Source organism: Tamandua tetradactyla, chromosome 10 (genome assembly GCF_023851605.1).
Source record: "Tamandua tetradactyla isolate mTamTet1 chromosome 10, mTamTet1.pri, whole genome shotgun sequence".
In the NCBI taxonomy this organism is placed as follows: Eukaryota; Metazoa; Chordata; class Mammalia; order Pilosa; family Myrmecophagidae; genus Tamandua; species Tamandua tetradactyla.
Window position 1 is genome coordinate 19,075,201 of NC_135336.1, and position 19,370 is coordinate 19,094,570.

The 19,370-nt window shown below is 35.9% G+C and overlaps 1 protein-coding gene across 2 annotated transcripts in view; it reads left to right on the top strand.

The window, feature by feature from the left end:
• OSBPL11 (oxysterol binding protein like 11) overlaps positions 1–19,370 on the top strand; it is a 137,749-nt gene that overhangs the window by 95,357 nt on the left and 23,022 nt on the right. For both annotated transcript variants that reach the window (XM_077118059.1, XM_077118060.1), the window contains exons 10-11: positions 502–688; positions 17,324–17,506. In XM_077118059.1, the coding sequence (XP_076974174.1) occupies positions 502–688; positions 17,324–17,506 (370 nt within the window). The remainder of the gene's footprint in view (positions 1–501; positions 689–17,323; positions 17,507–19,370) is intronic.

Below are 19,370 nucleotides of genomic sequence, written 5' to 3' on the forward strand. Positions count from 1 at the left end.
TTTAATCTTTATGATGAATTACTTTTTTCTTCCTTAGTCTACATAGAATAGAATGAAGAGCACTTTTTTTTCATCGTACAGCCTAGTTTGAGATTAAGGTCTAAGACACTATAACATTATGTGTCTATTTACTCCCAAACTGCAGGAAAAATTATTGATACTAACTAATGATCAGGTCTTAACATGATGCAGCATAGGCTAGCCTTAAACTCGGATGGTTTTATTTAATTTTTAGGAACATTAGGGGTATCTCTTGACACTCATTCGACTTTAAGAGTTTTTGATCCCATGAACCCCAAAAGGATAGTAAGGTCATGGTGAAATATTCATGATTACCAGGAAATGTCGAATACAATTACAAATGAAGTCAATTTCATCCCAAGTGAAATGAAAATTAAGCAAAATAATGATGTTTATTTACTAGCAGGAAAAAAATATATTATTTTTTCATAGCTATTTTTCTTGAAAAGATATTAACCACCTGCATGTTTTCACATTCAGGTATCCTCAGCCTATTGGAGCATGGAGAAGAGTATACATTTTCTTTACCTTGTGCATATGCCCGGTCAATTTTAACTGTTCCTTGGGTGGAACTGGGTGGCAAAGTCAGTGTCAACTGTGCAAAGACTGGGTACTCAGCCAGCATCACTTTTCATACTAAGCCATTTTATGGTGGAAAACTGCACCGGTAAGAATACTTTAATGATATCTGACTCTTACAGTACTATGATCTTATATTAATACTCTTTATTCTTTTCCTGTTATGTTTTATTGTATGAAGTTGGACTTCTGTTCATGTTTTAGAAAATACATATTTAGTTTTCGGAGGCATTCCAAAAACCATGATATAGTTTTTAAAATAGTGACATTATTAACAGTTCTACTCTTGTAAAATTTTCTTTTTTATTTCTTTATTTTAAAAATTTTTTATTATTATATTTTTTATTAGATAAAGCATGCATAAAATATGGAATTCCCTTATACCAGCCTATTATTAGCACCTTGCATTGGTGTGGAACGTTTGTTACAGTAGATGAAAGTACATTTTTATAATTGTACTGTTAACTTTAGCCCACAGTTACGTTTCACTGTTTGTATGCTGCTATTCCATGGATTTTTAAAAAATTTTTATTCTGTTACATATATACAACCTAACATTTCCCCTTTTAACCGCATTCACATATATATTTCAATGCTGTTATTTATATTCACAGTGTTGTACTACCATTGCTACCGCCCATTATCAAGACATTTCTGTCATTCCAAATAGGAATCCTGTACCTTTTAAATATAATTTTCCATTCCCTATCCCCACCCCATCACCTGGTAACCTAGATTTTAGATTACCATTTTACATTGCCACCAACAATGAACAAGTACTCCTTTTTCTCTACGTCCTCTCAGCACTTATTATTTTTTTTTAATTGTAACCATTCTAGTGGGTGTAAAGTGGCATCTCATTGTGGGTTTGATTTGCATCTCCCTGATGGCTAAGATGTTGAGCATCTTTTCATATGGTTTCTGGCCATTTGTATATATTCTTTGGAGAGATGTCTGTTCAAGTCTTTATCCCATTTTTAAATTGGATTGTTCGTCTTTTTGTTAAGGGATTTCTTTATATATTCTAGATATTAAATCCTTATCAGACTGTGGTTTCCAAATATTTTCTCCCATTGAATAGGTTGTTGTTTTACTTTCATCATAAAGTCCTTTGATGCGCAAAAGTGTTGTTTTGAAGAGACCCTATTTATCTATTGTTTCTTTTGTTGCTTGCTCTTTGGACCAAAAGTCTAAGAAACCATTGTTCAACACAGGGTCCAGAAGATGCTTCCCTACATTTTCCATATGATTCTAGGAGTTTTATAGTTCTGGCTCTTATATTTAGAGCCATTTTGAGTTGGTTTTTCCATAACATGTAAGAAATCCAGTTTTCCCAGCACTGTTTGTTGAACTGGCTCTTCTTACCCAATTGGGTGGTCTTTGCCTCCTTGTCAGAAATCACTTGGCCGTAATGTGTGAGTTGATGTCTGACTCTCAGTTTGAGTCCATTGGTCTATATTTCTATCCTGAACACCAGTACATTGCTGTTTTGATTACTTTTTCTTTGTAGTAAGTTTTAAGATTTGGTAGCATGAGTCCTCCAACTTTATTGTTCTTTTTCAAGATGGCTTGCAAAAGACAAGAGGCTCCTTATTCTTCCATATAAATTTGATGATTGGCTTTTCCATTTGGTCACAAAGAAGGTTATTGGAATTTTGATTGGGATTGCATTGGATCTTTAAATCACTTTGAGTAGAACTGACATCTTAACAATATTTAATCTTCCTATCTGTAAGCATGGAATGTCCTTCCATTAATTTAGTTCTTTGATTTATTTTAGCAATGTTCTGTAGTTTTCTGCATACAAGTGCTTTACATTGTGGGTTATATTTATTCCTATTTGATTCTTTTAGTTGGTATTTGTTCTAGTTTGCTAGCTGCCAGAATGCAACACACCAGAGATGGATTGTTTTTTAATAAAAGGGATTTATTTCATTAGTTTTTCAGAGGAAAGGCAGCTGACTTTTGACTAAGGTTCTTTCTTACGTGGGAAGGCACAAGGTGATCTTTGCTAGCCTTCTCTCCAGGACTCTGGGTTCCAACATCTTTCCCTGGGGTGATTCCTTTCTGCATCTCCAAAGGCCTGGACTGAGCTGCAAGTGCCGAGATGAGGTATGCTGAGCTGCTTGGGCTGTGCTATGTTGAGCTCTCTCATTTAAGCACCAGCCAATTAAATCAAACACCATTCATTGCAGCAGGCATGCCTCCTAGCTGACTGCATATGTAATGAGCAATAGATGAGGTTCATGTACCATTGGCTCATGTCCACAGCAACAGAACTAGGCACCTTCACCTGCCCAAGTTGGCATGTGAACCTAACTACCACAGTATTGTAAATGGAATTCTCTGCATGTCTGTTAGGTATAGTTGGTTTAGAGTATCATTCAAGTATTGTATATCCTTATTGATCTTCTGAGTAGATGTTCAATCCATTATTGAAGTGATGTATTAAAGTCTCCTTTTACTGTAGAGCCATCAATTTCTCCCTTTAAATCTGTCAGCATTTGTTTTACATATTATGAGGCTCTGTTGTTAGATGTATACATGTTTATAATCACTACATCTTCTTGTAGAATTGACCTCTTTATCTGTGTATAATGACCATCTTTGTCCCTTGTACCTGTTTTTGAGTCTATCTTATCTGATATTAGTATAGCTACCCCAGCTCTCTTTTGGTTATAACTTGCCTGATAAATTTTTTTCCATCTTTGCACTTTCAACTTATTTGTATCCTTGAATTTAAGGTGAGTCTTTTGTAGACTGCATGTAGCTGGGTCATGCTTTATAGACATTCTGCTAATCTCTGTCTTTTGACTGGAGAATTTAATCCGTTTACATTTAGAGTCACTACTGATGGTGCAGGAATTTCTTGTGCCATTTTTTTAGACAGTTTTATTCACATACCGTACAATCCATCCAAAATGTACAATTATTGGCTCTCAGTATAATCACACAGCTGTGCTTATATTGCCACAATCAATTTTGGAACATTTTCATAGCTTCAAAAAGAAAAACCTCCGTGTCCTTATACTCCCCTGTTAATGACACTTAGCTTCAGTGAGGTATTTCAGTTACAATTGATGGAAGAACATTAAGACATTACTCTTAACTACAGTCTATAGTTTGCATTGACTGCATTTCCCCCCATATACCACCCTGTTACCAACATCATGTAGTGGTGACATACATTTGTTCTAATTCATGGAAGAACATTCTTATATTTGTACTATTTACCATCTTCATCATCCACAGCAGGGTTCACAGTCCCTTGTTTCATCCTCTAGCTTTCTTTCTAGTAATATACACGACCCTAAACTTCCCCTTTCAATCACAATCACACACACGATTCAGTGCTTGTTATTTACACATGCAGTAATGTGTTACTATCACCTCTATCTCCAAACACTTACAATCACCTGTATTAAAAAATTCTCACAAATTAAGCATGAGTTCCCTATTCTCTGTCCTTATTCTATCTTCTGGTATGAGTTTGCTTACTATATTTAATTCAATTAGTGAGATCATACCAAGTCTGTCCTTTTGTGTCTAGCTTATTTCACTCAGCATACTGTCCTCCAGGTTCATCTTTATTGTTGCATGCATCAGGACTTCATTCTTTCTTTCAGCTGAATAATACTCCATCATATACATATACCACATTTTGTTTATCCATTCATCAGTTGAGAAACACTTAGATTGCTTCCACCTTTTGACAGTTGTGTACAGTGCCGCTGTGAACATCAGTGTGCAAATGTTTGTTCACCTCCCTGCTTTCAGTTCTGCTGGGTATATACATAGTAGCAAGATTGCCAAATCATATGGTAATTCTATACTTAGTTTCCTGAGGGACTCTTCCACAGTGGCTGTACCATTTTACATCCCTATCAGCAGAGGATGTGTTTCTACTTTTCACATCCTCTCCAACACTTGTGTTTTCTGTTTGTTAAATAGTGGCCATTCAAGTGGGTGTGAAATGATGATATCTCATTGTGGTTTTAATTTGCATTTCCCTAATCGTTCGTGAATTTGGACATCTTTATAAGTATTATACCTTTTTTGTCCCTCAATTTTTCCACTAATACCAACTTTTATATTTATTTGATATTTTTGCATTGTACATTTTATGTCTTCTCTTTTCTCTCTGGACATATTTTTCATTTATTTTCCTTGTGGTTAATCTGGGGTTAAAATTGAACATCCTGAACATATAGCTTTCATAGTTGTTTTGATACCAACTTGACATCAATAACAGACATACACTTTTCCTATTTCTCTATAACTGTTACCAGTTATATCTCTGTACATTGCATGTCCCAAACCATAGATTAATCATCACTTTTTACACATTTTGCATTTTAGTTCCTATAGGAAGTAAGAACTGGTATTGTATACCAAACAATAAATACAATAATACTAGCATTTGTAATTACCTGAATTGTTACTTTTACCAGAGATCTTTATTTCTTTATGCCACTTTGAACTATTGTTTAATGGTCTTTCTGTCTGAAGAATTCCCTTTAACATTGCTTGTAGGACAGATCTACTGATGATAAACTCCCTCAGGTTGGTTTATCTGGGAATGTCTTAATCTCTCCCTCATTTTTGAAAGAAAATCTCACTGAATATGTAATTCTTAGTTGGCAGTTTTCTTTCAGCACTTCAAGTATTGCAGCTGTCTTCCTTTTTGCCTCCATGTTTTCTGATGAGAAACAGGTACTAAATCTAATTGAAACTCCCTTGTACGTTGCTTTTCTCTTGCAGCTTTCAGAACTCTCTCATTGTCCTTTGCATTTAACAGTGGAATCAGTGTTTGACAGGGTGTATTTTTATTCATGTTTATCCTGTTTGGTGTTCTCTGGTTTTCTTGGCTATGCCTATTCACATCTTTTGCTAAGTCTGGGAAAGTATTGTCATTATTGTTTTGGATATTCCTTCTGCTCCTTTCTCTTTATCTTCTCATTCTGAAACTCTCAAAATGCATATATTTGTGTGCTTAGGATGTTGCAGAGGTGTCTTGGGATATATTTGTTTTTTATCATTCTTTTTCCTTTCTGCTTTTCAGCCTGACTCATTTCAATTGTCCTATGTTCAAGTTTGCTAATCATTTTTTCTGTCAACTCCAAACAGTTCTTAAAACCCTCCTGGGAATTTTTCATTTCAGTTATTGTGCTCTTCAACTCCAGTATTCTATTTGGTTCCGTTTGAACATATCTCCCTCTTTACAAAGATTCTTACTTACATTGCTCATTCATTGTTTTCTTCGTATCTATTAGTTCTTTCTTTTCCCTTTCCTTCATTTCCTCATGCATTTTTAAAATTATTTTTTAAATAGTTTGTTTGTTATGTCCATGTTCTGGTCTTCTTTGTTTCTGTTTTCTGTTTTTTTTTATCCTCTTCCTTTGGATGGGCCTTCATTTCCTGTTTCTTTATTTGTCTTCTCTTTTGTTACTGTCTGTACATTTTATTACTTTAGAATGTTAAATCTGGGATTCATTCCCTGAGATACCTGTTTCTTGATTTTATAACCATCACCATGAAAACATTTGATTTAGGCATTAACTCCCTTTTCCTACCTCAAACCAGCCCCTGGTAACCTATATTCTAGATTCTTATTCTATGACTTCGCTTTTCTAATTATTTCATATCAGTGAGATCCCTGAAAATTTATCTTTTTGTGTCTGGCTTATTTCATTCAGTATGATGTCTTTGTCGAGAGAGGTTTTAGATGACAAATTCAATCTCTTTACTTGTAATTTGTCTGCTGAGGTCTTCTAATTCTTCTAGAATCAGTGTAGGTTGTTTGTGTGTTGTTAGGAATTGTCAGTTTCATCTAGGTGTTTAATTTGTTGGGATACAGTTGTTTTCAATATACTCATGATCCCTTTTATTTCTGTGGGGTCAGTAGTAATGTACCCTTATCATTTCTGACTCATTTATTAGCATTTAGGTGGTCCAGACAACAGAAACTATATTGAGTGAGTGTAACTCTTGCTGCAATTCTGCCAGAGTTTCTTGCTGTCTTTTTTTTTCCCCCTTGGGGGCTCGTTTGAATATAGCAGGACTTAGCGGCTTAGGTTTCACCCTAAGTCTCAGCCAATTTGCCCCTTGTGCCTCGATATACCTAGGTTTCTAACTCCTGGCAGTGGCTCTATATTCTGCATCTGTGGTGAGAGGGACTCAGCTGTGCTGCCTCTGCACAACTCCAAAGCCACATGTGAGTGAGGGGGAAAGGTCCAGACTGGTATGTCTGGAATGCAAATTTCCTACCTGCTTTCAGAGATTATTTTTCTTTTTCTTTGATTCAGTGTCTGTGGAATCCTTCTCCAGTCTCTATCATCCTCTAGAATTCTAAGCAAGTGGAATTTGTCCTTTTATTAGCTGATTCTATGGGGAGACTTTGCCAGATGATGTCTTATATCACCATGCTGATGACATCACTCAGATCCATGCCTTTTGAAGACAGAAAAAACAATAATTTAGATTTTTTAGGGTCAGTATTTTTTGCGTAAGTATTTTCATTCATTTATTCACTCTGTCTTTTCATTAATATCTCATATGGTAGAAGCCTGAATTATTTGCTGATTCAAAAACTAAAGGGATCTTTAGTTTTTTCTAATATGAGTCTGATGTTTAATACGCTGAGAGTTCTACCTGAAGGCTTTTTCATCTTGCTTCTGGCATAGATATTTATCTAACAAGAGATCTTTTAATGTTTATAAGGTCTTCAATGAATGATTACTGAAGGCTTTCTTTTATTCATTATATTCAAAGTGTTTTTCTAGGGCATGAATTCTCAGGTTTTGCGAGTATGGCTCTATAAAGAAGGGATTTCCCACATTCATTTTATTCAACTTTTGTCTGTAGTACAAATTTTCTACTGTTCATTAGACTTCTTCTGTTAAAAACCTATCTGCACTTATTACATGTATATAATTTTTCCCCAATGTTAATTATCTTGTGTATACTAAGGCTAGAGCTGTAGCTGAGATTCTTTCACATCGATCACAGACAGATTATTTTTCATTGAAGGGACCCTCCAGTGTGAGTTTTCTGATGTGAATTAGGGCAAAGCTCCAGCTGTAGCCTTAACAACATTTATTACATTTCTAGAACTTCAGGATTAAATAAGTTTTTTTCTGTTGTAGCATAAGACTAAAACTCTGTTGAAAACTCTCCCACATTGATTATAAAAGATTTTTCCTTCTAGTATGAATCTCTAGTGTTTTAAAAGGGAGAGCTCTAGTTGAAGTCTTATCCACCCTTGCTATATTTATAGGGGTTTTCTCCAGTGTGAAATTTCTTGTGTTATCTAAAGGTCAAATATTGACTAAAGATCACATTCTTATGGTTTTTGTCGAGTATGATTTTTTTCATGTTATTTAAGGAGTGAATGGTTATTGAAAGTTTCTTCAGAGTTTGCCTTTATATTGCTTCTCTCCAATGTGTTTTCTCCTATGCCATTTAAGGTATGAATGATTACTAAACATTTTTTTAGAGCTTAAAATAATTATAAACATTTATTTTCACACACAGTTTCTATAGATCAGGAAATCAAGGGTGGTTTAGCTGGGTGGTTTTGGGTTGGGGTTATTCACAAGGTTGCATTCAAGATACTACTCAAAGCTGTAATAATTTCAAGGCTCGGCTAGGGCTGGAGTATCTGTTTTCCAGGGTGGCTCACTCATATAGCTGAACACTAGTGCAGGCTGTTGGCAGAAGGCCTCAGTTCCTTGCTCCAAGGACCTCTCCATAAGTCTGCTTGAGTGTCCTCACCACATATAGCAGCTGGCATCCTCCATAATGATCCAAAAGAGAGTAAGGCAGAATCCCTGATTTTTAGGACCCAGTCTTGGAAGACATACACTGTTATCACCCCAGTAAGCTATTGGTTAAATAAGTCAGCCTGACTCACTGTGGGAGGGGATTGTTCAAGGACATGCGTAGGAGGAGGTGAGAATTCATTGTGGGCCAACTGAAGCTGGCTGTCACATCTACACATCAGATTTAAATTGACCATGCTATAATTCTCAGAACCATTGTTTTTTTGCTTCTTCCTACATGAGTTTGAAATTGGACGACTTTCAGTTACATGAATAATTATAATGAAAACCCCACATATTTGTGCATTACCCTACTGTTTATCAGCTGCTAAATTTCATCTTCTTGGAGGTAGTACTGCCTAATGCTACAGATGAGAAAATGTAGGCTCAGAGAGCCTTTTTAAGTGATTTTTTAATTATATAGGTGGGCCATCCTCATTATGGAAAAGATACAAGCTTGAAATAATTTTTTTTTAAAGGGAAAGAAATAGAAAAGACACCCCCATAATTATACTGCCTAGATCTACCACTGTTAATATCTTAGCATATTTTCCTAAGAACAAAGGAGATGGTTTTAGATACGTTATACTTAACACCATCTCCATAGCAAGCTCTGAAGCAAATCCTGTACACCCAGCTTTGCTTGTACGTCAGAAGGAAGTAAAAGATGACTGCTCAGTGGGGCAGGCTGTATGCATGTGTGTCCACACATACTTTTTAGCTCAGGTCACTTTTTTCCTTAAATGCAAAATATCCAAACCCTCTTTCTGATACAGTGCTTTATAACTTGTGGTAACTTATAGTAATATATATATAAGAAATAATATATGTATGTGTATATATTAGTGCATGTATAAGTTATAATAATTTAATTTATTATATTTCCAGGACTACTTTACAGTGGAGAATCCTCCGATCTTAACCATTGCCATGACATTAGATATTTCCCTCTTGAAAATATCCTGTTAGAAATTTTCTCTTGGTTTTTAAGTCTCTCTTCGGTACTTAGACTTGTTCCTTGAGGATATCCTCTTTATTCCCTCCTTAGTTTTTCTTCTTGCTGTAACTGGAAGTCACATCTATTTTGCAAAGCTGATACCCCACTGTAACTTGAATACTGCAGTTTTCTATTGGACATCTCTATTTAGGTTTCACTAATGCTCAGCAATGCTTAATATTCCTGATGAGTCTGTGGCCATATCCTTGACTTCCGCCTTATAAAGATCACAGCTTCTATCCTGTCTCATTCTCTATTCCCTGCTAGGAATAAGCACTAAGCAAGAAAAGCACAGACGCATTGAGGAGCCAGAGGCCTATCCATGACTGGATCCTCAAAGGTCTGTGGGATGTAGATGCAGCTTGGCCAGTGGGAGAGAAGGTGGTCAATTCTATGGTGCCTTCCAAGCCCCGCATCGTCTTCATAGCCTTTTTGTACAAAAATGTTTTCATTCATTTAACTGCTTATAAAAAGTAGTTTTTTTTAATTTTGTTTTTTCTTTTTTGTTTTATAGTCACAGATTTCTTGAGACAGAATCCCTTTATTTTAAGAGTTGGGAGGGACTTCAAATGTATAGAGCAGTTCTTTTTAGATGGATTTAATATTCCCATCTTTTTTTTTTGCATGGACAGGCTCCAGGAATCGAACCTGGGTTTCTGGCATGACAGGTGAGAACTCTACCACTGAGCCACCTTTGCCTGCCCCCATCATTTTTATACTTAGTGTCTTTTATCTGTTGACAGATGGATCTTTATTTGGAAAGTAGTAAGGAGGCAAATGAAGGTTTTAAGCAATGAAGTGGTGTATTTTATTTACTTTACTTGTTTTTACTTTTATTTTGAAATAATTTAAACCCATGAAAGAGTTGTAAAAACTCCCATATACCCTCACCTTGATTCACCAGTTGTTAACATTTTGCTGCATTAGCTTTATCAAAATGTCTTACTCTCTCTCTATATATATATCCACACACTTTATTATTGTTGTTATTGTTATTATTCTTGAAACATTTCAATGGTAAAGACATCATTACACTTTACCCTAAATACATTAGCCTGGATTTCCTAAAAACAAGGACATTCTTTCACATAATCACAGAACAGTTACCAAATTCAATAAATTTAATGTTGATATAATACTGTTATCTAATGAACAGGTCATATGAAATTTTTGTCAAGTGCCCCAATAATTTGCAATTTTTCTCCTGATCCAGGATCACACGATAATTTCATTATCTTGTTCCTTTAGTCTCCTTTCATCTGTAGTATTTCCTCAGCCTTTGTTTGTCTTTTATGACATTGACATTTTTGAAGAATCCAGGCCAATTTTTAAAAATTTTTTTAATTAATTTTAAAATTTTTAAAAAAAATTATAGGAAAGAAACACAAACGTTCTTAATATGTGATCATTCCATTCTACATATATAGTCAGTAATTCACAATATCATCACATAATTGCATATTCATCATCATGATCATTTCTTAGAACATTTGCATCAATTCAGAAAAAGAAATAAAAAGACAACAGAAAAATAAAACGAAAACAGACAAAAAAAGAATTTTACATACCATACCCCTTACCCTCCCTTTCATTGATCACTAGCATTTCAAACTAAATTCATTTTAACATTTGTTCCCCCTATTATTTATTTTTATTCCATAAGTTCTACTCATCTGTTGACAAGGTAGATAAAAGGAATATCAGACACAAGGTTTCACAATCACACAGTCACATTGTGAAGGCCATATCATTATATAATCATCATCAAGAAACATGGCTACTGGAACACAGCTCTACATTTTCAGGCAGTTCCCTCTAGCCTCTCCATTACATCTTGGTTAACAAGGTGATATCTACTTAATGCATAAGAATAACCTCCACGATAACTTGAAGTTCTTACTTAAGTTGGCTTTTTTTTTTTTCCTCTTCATATCCTTTACCTGTCTCATCAGATCTTGTTTCTTGGAAATATAACAGTTTTCTCTTCCATGGCTCTTTTGCATTTACACACACCCCCTTTCTATGACTCTTGAGAGATTCTTTGGCTGACTCCAGAAGTTTCCTACACACCCCCTACTCCCTGCCATACACACATTCTGATCTCATTTGGAAGATTAATAATAGAAACAAAATTCCGTATTTTTTACGCCTTTTCTTCTTTGATTTTACAGAATGTTGTAACTAAGATCATCTTTATTAATGGCTATCATTCCTTCCCTCAGATATAGCTTCATTTTTATTGCTGTCTACAATAGGAGCAGACACATTATCTGCTGTCTGCCTTTGTTATAAATACATTATCTTCCACATTTTCCACAGCTGTCTCTGATGCAGACAAGTTAGTCTACTTACTGTTGACTTGTCTATCTACCAATCTTATTTTCCATACTCATTTTAAGATGATGATATGTGTATATAAGTGGTATAATTTCATCAACATTATGTTAACCACTTGCTCAGTGACAGTATATATTTTTCTATATACTGGGGATGCAGAGATGAAAGAAAAGTTCTCTCTGCCTTCAAGAAGCTCTCAGTCTAGTATTAGGATCCAGGGCCCTACTTCAGGAAGCATTTGTAAGGGTTTTAGGAAAAATTCATATGTAGTAGACAGTTAAAAGTAAAGTCTGTGATTATAAGAACCATAAAAAATGGAAAATAACAATAATCTATGAAGCTGGGATTAGGTGATTACAATATCTGAAAAAAATTTAGTTCTGACTTACCTGTGAAAGTAAAAAAAGAAATATTATGCTCAACTTTCTTCTCATTGTGTGATAAAGGAAGTATATAATTTATTCAAGAGAGAGAAATTATTTTCCTGGCACTCAATGCTAAAGGAATTTGTTGCAGGTGTCCTTATATAGTGGCATTGAGTAACATAATAGGCATGATTTCTTCAGTCATTAAAAATTACCTTTCATGTGAGTTTTTCTTATATATACTGTTAATAAAAGCCAAAGCTAAAGTCTTAACTTTTCAACCAGTGAAGATTTTTCTATGTGAAACTAACAATACATTCAGTGTTTTTCTGGTGTTCCTAATGGCTGTGGAGATAGGGTGTAAAAAATCTAAATGGCTGACTTGCTGTCAAGTTTTTAGAAAATGAGAGCAAATGCTTTATCAATTATCAGTGGAATTATCCTCATTTTAGAATTTTAGGGATGAATGGAAGGACAATCTAAGATTTAACTCTTTGGTGATAGTATTTCTTGAGCAGCATATTCTATGTCATTTTTTGTACTCAAAAGAACTTGGTCTTTGCAACCCATCTGACCTGGATTCAAATCTTTGCTCTGCTATCTGCTAGCTATGTGACTTGGGGCAATTTACCTAATATTTTGAGCCTTAGTTTCCTACTCTGCAGAAATGGAATAGTCACAGAGCTTGATGATAAAAATAGTTTATGGCAAGTGCCCAGCATAGTGCTCAACAAATGTTAATTCCCCTTACATGCACATGCTTGCTCTTATTTATTCATTCTAGGTAGTTATATTAATTTGATCATATTATTTAACTTATGTCATGGCTAGGGACAGGTGTCAACTTGGCCAAGTTGTGGTACCTGTTCATCTGATTGGGCAAGCGCTGGCCTGTCTGTTGCAATGAGGACATTTCATAGGATTAGGTCATGATCACATCAGCTACATCCACAGCTGATTCCATTTGTAATCAGCCAAGGGGTAGTGTCTTCTGCAATTAGTGATGCTAAATGCAATCATGGGAAGCCTTTTAAGGAGGACTCAGAGGAGACAGGTTTCCATTCCTGCTTTGGCTGGTGAGCCTCTCCTGTGGAGTTCATCCAGGCCATCCATCGGAGTCATCGGCTTTGCAGCCTGCCCTGTGGATTTTGGACTCTGCGTTCCTGTGGTCACATGAGACACTTTCATAAATTTTATATTTGCAAGTGTTCCCTGTTGATTCTGTTTCTCTAGAGAACCCTAACTAATACAACTTATGTGAGGCATAGTTTTCTCTTCCAACTCAGACAACATTTATTAAGCACCCTGCTATTTGTATTACCAGAGTATAGAGATAAGACCTAGTTCCTGCCTATCAGGAGCTTACTGTCTAGTTTGGGGAGATTACAAACCAGTAATAGCTTTACCATGTGATCAGTCTCCTGAGGGCATACAAGGAGAGCTCCTCACTCAGCCCAAGAGTTAGAAATAGCTTCTTAACAAAGAAAATTGATGTTTGAGCTGAGTCTTGAAGAATGAGGAGAATAGCCAAGGAGGAAGGATACATCAAGCAGAGGGAACAACATGTTCCAAAGGCATATTGGTATATAAAATTAATCGGATGAGATCATAGCTGTGAAAGTTCTTTGTACATTTTATATTAGGCCAGAGGTCAGCGTAGTACAGCCCTTAGGCCAAATCTGACCCACCACCTGTTTTTGTAAGTACATTTTTATTGGAATACAGTATTGCCCCTTTGCTTACTTACTATCTTTGGCTACTTTTGTGCTAAAGCAGAGGAGTTAAGTAGTTGTTACAAAGACAGTCTAAGTCACCAATCCTAAGGTATTTACTTTCTGGTCCTTACCAGAAGAAATTTGCTGTCCCCATATAAGACTATTATGAGAAATTGTTATTAGCAATGTATGACAAGGCTCTTGTACCTCCTTGTGCTTCTTTTGTAAATTTCTTATGTCCTGCCTCTCGTATATGTCAATCTTTTACCCTGACCCAGTTTTCTTCAGCTGTTCTTGCCATGCAGGTAGACTGAGCAGCAAAAGGAACCCTATATAACCCATTGTGCATGAATAGGAGCCTAAGGTTTGTTATATGTCAAGTGAAAAAGTTTGTAGGAGATACTTTAAGAGATTATGCTATGGCAGTTAAGAAAGATCAAATGAGGAACAGATCATCATTCCTCAGTTCTCAAAATATAGTTCTGGGTATATATACATGGAAATATAAAGAAATGAGAGTTCAGTGTCATCTTTTCATTTCCTGTGTGATTAGAGTTGAATTTTCAAGGAAGGATAGAACGTTGGCAATTGGAATAGCAGGGAAATACAGAATGACATCATAAGAAATAGTCAGGCAGGGCACACTTAGCAGTGCAATATTTATGTTCATTTAGAAACATAACACTAAGTTCCCACCTTTGCTTTAATCAAGCATATTTGGACACAAGCAGTTTTGAATCTAGTGAGTTGCAATTACTTCTATCTTTTGATTTTCAATGTTAACTTGTTCTTGAACTCTAAACCCGGTATACCTAAGATCCAATTCCTAGATCATTTGCTTGTCAGACTCACACATCTTTGCTTTGAGCTCTGGATTTGCAGACATTTGACTTCCCCTGGCTAAAAACTCCGGGTTCCCTAAATTATTCTTTGTCCTTCTGATTCCCAGGTCCTTGACTTATACTTGACAAAGGATATTTACGATTTCTGAACTGTCACCTAACCTTTGAGCTTTGGTTCCTTGGATTCCCTTTTGGTCCAGATAAAGCATAATCTTTGGCATATTGATTGGTCTCTATCCTTTACTCATTGTTCTCTGACTTCTGAACCTGAATCTAATCTGATCCTGTTGTTACCTTTGTCTGAGAATGAGAATAAAGTAAGTCTTTATAAATAATTAGTCCTGTTCCTATTCCTTGCTTTCATTTGAGCTATAGTTTATCTGTTTGTTGATAAATGAGCTAGATAATTCTTCATTGAACTTTCAATAACAGTAACATTTGAGCTCTCTCAGTACTGTGGTGGTGGTGGTGATAATTTTTACCCCAGTGCTCTTTAAATTTTTTAAATTGGTCAGAGATAAAATGTTTTAATGTATTCTTTTATACTCTTTAATATTTTATTTATTTGTCTAGTTTCTGTATTAAATTTAAAATTAGACAATCTGATTTTGTAAAGAATTTATATATCCCAAACTTCAAATATAGGAACTCCAAACTTAAATAAACAAAAGTAGTACCCAAAGTAAGTTAGATAGGTTGTAGTATTCTAATGTTTTAAGACTGTAATAAAGAATAAAATGTTAATATTCTTCATATTTCCATTGTATAGTTTGATTTTAGTTTAAATGAGCACTATGTTTTATAACCTTCTAGCAAGGCTACTACCTATCATATGTTATTTTACTTTCTAAAAGCATGTTCTTTTATAATTTTGGTCAAGAAACTCCTACTTATGTACCAGATTCTAGAATATAAAAGAAAATATAATGGTCTCTGCTCTTAAAAAGCTTACATTCTGGAAGATGGGGGATATGGAGGCAATTGTCAAGAGATGACTAATAACAGAAGAAGAATGAGAACCCAGACAAGCACATAATTTCATGGGAATCCAAATTAAGACCATTAAATCCAACTGGTAAAGGCCTTCAGTTATATATCTTGGGGTTTGAGGATGACCTGAAGACATCCTCAAATGTAAATAAAGAGGGAATGGTATGTAGAATGAAAGGAGAGGCATGTGAGAGCAATCAGACCTATACCAGGTTTAGGGACTATCAGAGATTTGCATTTTTAAAAATCATACTAAAGAATGGATTGGATAGACTAAAACTGGAAGCTGAACAGCTTTCATTTATCTGGCAAATAATCTAGACAAGACATGAGAGGAGCCTAAGGCAGTGAAAATGCAGGTAGAGAGGAAGGGATAGATCTAGGTGATACTTAAGTGTTAGAATCAATGAAATTTGTGTCTCTTTGGAAGATGATATGTAGAGAAATGAGTCAGGGATGACTTCTGAATTGCTAAATCTTATGCCATACTGGTCACCTTTCTTTTTTTTTTTTTTAACATAGGCAGGTACAGGGAATCGAACCCGGGTCTCTGGCATGGCAGGCGAGAATTCTACCTGCTGAGCCACCGTTGCACCGCCCTAATCAACTTTTAATCTCCTATAACAGGACCTTGCTCCAAAGCTGTCTCACCTCTCTGGAATGCATATCCCCTATAATTTCAACCATTCTTAGTGGTGAAGCATTCCAGACAGGGAGGTCACCATGGGCAGAGCCACAGCCATGACTGTGTTGAATTGGGGAGTTGCTGTGCTAGAACTCAGAATTTCCTCTCTCGGGAATTCCTTGGCTTAGGCTTGAGCAGGAGGAAGAAGTACAAGCCTGGGCTCCAAGCCTGAAGACTCTCAAGATCTACCTCTGTGTCACTGCCACTTTTCTATCAGGCTGAAAATTCCAGGCTTTTCATACTTCCTGTAGGTTTGACTCATCTGCTGCCAGCTAATATTGGTAGGGAAGGCAGTGTGGAAAAGAGAATGCAAACAGGATTCAGAGTCAGCCAGACCCAGATGTGTACCCAACTCTACGAAGTCACAAGCTGTGAAGCCCTGCTTCTGTGATAAAATCAGAACGATACAACCCATACCAGAGGTCTGAGCAAGATTTTCTGTAGGTGGCAGGAAGTTGTTCTTGTTCACTGATTTGGAGGGTCTCAGGAAGAAAATTCTTATATAGCCCCTAAAGGTAGTTTGATACTAGGAGAAGTCCAATGTCAAGGCTTCAGCAAGGTGATGCTTTCTCCCCAAAGTCTGTAATATTTTGATGCTGACTGGGTGGTGCTCCTGAAGGTTCCTTATATCTCTGTCTCTGTTGTCTAGTTTTAATATTAGGAGTTTTGTTTGTAGAAAGCATTTTAAAGATCACTGTTTGTGTCATATATGGTAACTGAGATCATGTTAGTAAGTCTCTAATATGATTCTCAGACTTCTTTCTAAAGGATAAAATTGATGTCATTTGAAAAAATTATCTGGGAAACTATTGTCGGATTTACAGACATTCTGACATTCACATTGACAAATTCAGGTGAGCTGTATAACTGATTTAAACAGACCCACAGGGTGTTTTCTTGGATTTCAGAATCCCAGGAAATAAGCCCAATATCACTTATTAGAGCACATCTTTATTTTCTGCCTGTTTCTAGGGTTACGGCTGAAGTAAAGCACAACATCACCAATACTGTGGTATGCAGAGTGCAAGGGGAATGGAATAGTGTTCTTGAGTTCACTTACAGCAATGGAGAGACAAAGTATGTGGACTTGACTAAATTGGCAGTAACGAAGAAAAGAGTAAGACCTCTGGAGAAGCAGGACCCATTTGAATCCAGGTATGATGTTCTTGCTTCCATCCAGGAAAGAGTCAGAAGCCCTTGGATCTTAACCTAGGCCTTTTCACAGACTAGTCACTTCATCAATTCATATCAGGTTCCTCATCTGTAAAATGAAATGATTAGTCTGATCTCATGCTCTTAAGGGCCTTACTCGCTATGGCATTATATGCTACAGAATCACATTTTAGTAGATAGCAAACATTTGTAAACTGGGCAAAAATATTAGTATTTAACAATCAAAATAATTATAAATTGTTAACAAAAAGTCACTCCAATAAAAAATGGGCAAAAGACTACCTCGTTATAGAGGTAGTTCACAAAAATAAATGCCCAATAAGTAAATGAAAACCGCTCAATGTAATGAGAATTCAAACAAACAGATTAAACAGTGACAAATTAATTTTTAAAATAATCCTCTTTTGGGCAAAGGTATGAGCAAATAGACATTTTCATACTGCTAGTTAGAACCTTCCTAGAGGGTACTTGGGCTATAAGTGCCATAGACCTTTAAAAATAATTGCAGGAGATCGTTATGTGTTAATAAGTTATAGTCTTCAAAATGTGTTGATAATGGTTACTTCTGAAAGGGTCTTTTTGATAGGAAAGAGAATACTCTTTTATATTGTTTTATACCATATGGAAGTACTGTATCAATTAAAAAAAAAGACAAAGGAAACTACAAGGAAGCATTAAACATCTGAATGTGATTAAAAGGGGAAATGTTAGATTGCATATATGGTACCATACCAATAAAAATTTTTTTAATGAAATGTCAGAAACAAAAAAGATAAGCATTATCATGCCTCACTCACTCATATGAACTAACTATAATATAAAGACTAGAATTGAAATCAGTATCATCAGTTATCAGGTCGGAGTCTATCATAAAGGTTCCTAGATTATAAACTCTTACAAGCAGTCATGTTTGTATTTAGGAGTTGTAACTGATATTTCTAAATTCTAAAATATTGAGCTATTTGTATATAACCTGGTCGTTCCCTGAAATTTCCAGTTTTATGAGACACCTGAGACTCAGAATTAGAGCACTGAAGCTGTGAGTGTCAGCATTACCCCATTCAGCAACTGTTTAAAAAGTTGAAAAAGTGATCAGACTTCAACTACAGATATGAATGAAGCTGATCTGGTAAGACTAAGGTAAATCAGAATAAAGGATGGTATCGCCCATATTTTCAAACTTCAACCTCTGTGCAAGGCCAAAGGGAGTGATGTTTATTTGGTACAAAATTTATATTTTGGGTAGCACATTATCTAATTTAACTTGTATGATCAGTTTACTTGAACACCATAATTACATGGAATCTTATATAGGGCATGAGATCTTGTTGGTTTGTACAGGTTAGTGTGATGCCTTGATAAATCCCAGTGTAATTTGGGCAGAGAATAAAAAGGTATGTGCATAGTCCCCTTTGGGGGCTGGGGAGAAAGGAGGAAAGACTCAGCTTCCTCATCTGGGGAATCCCTGATATTCTCACAAACAGTGGGGATAACCAATTCAATAGGCTGAGCTATGAAGCTTATTCCTGCAAAGGATAGGCTAAGCTAACTGATAATTATGCCCAAGAGTCACCCCCAGAGAGCCTCTTTTGTTGCTCAAATGTGGCCTCTCTCTCTAAGCCACCTTGGCAGGTGAACTCAATGTCCTCCCCCCTACATGGGACATTACTCCCAGGGGTGTAAATCTCTGTGGCAGTGTGGTCATGATTCCTGGGGCTGAGCCAGGACCTGGCGTCATGGGATTGAGAAAGCCTTCTTGACCAAAACGGGGAAGAGAGAAATGAGACAAAATGAAGTCTCAGTGACTGAGAGGTTTCAAACAGTTGAGAAGTTATCCTGGAGGTTA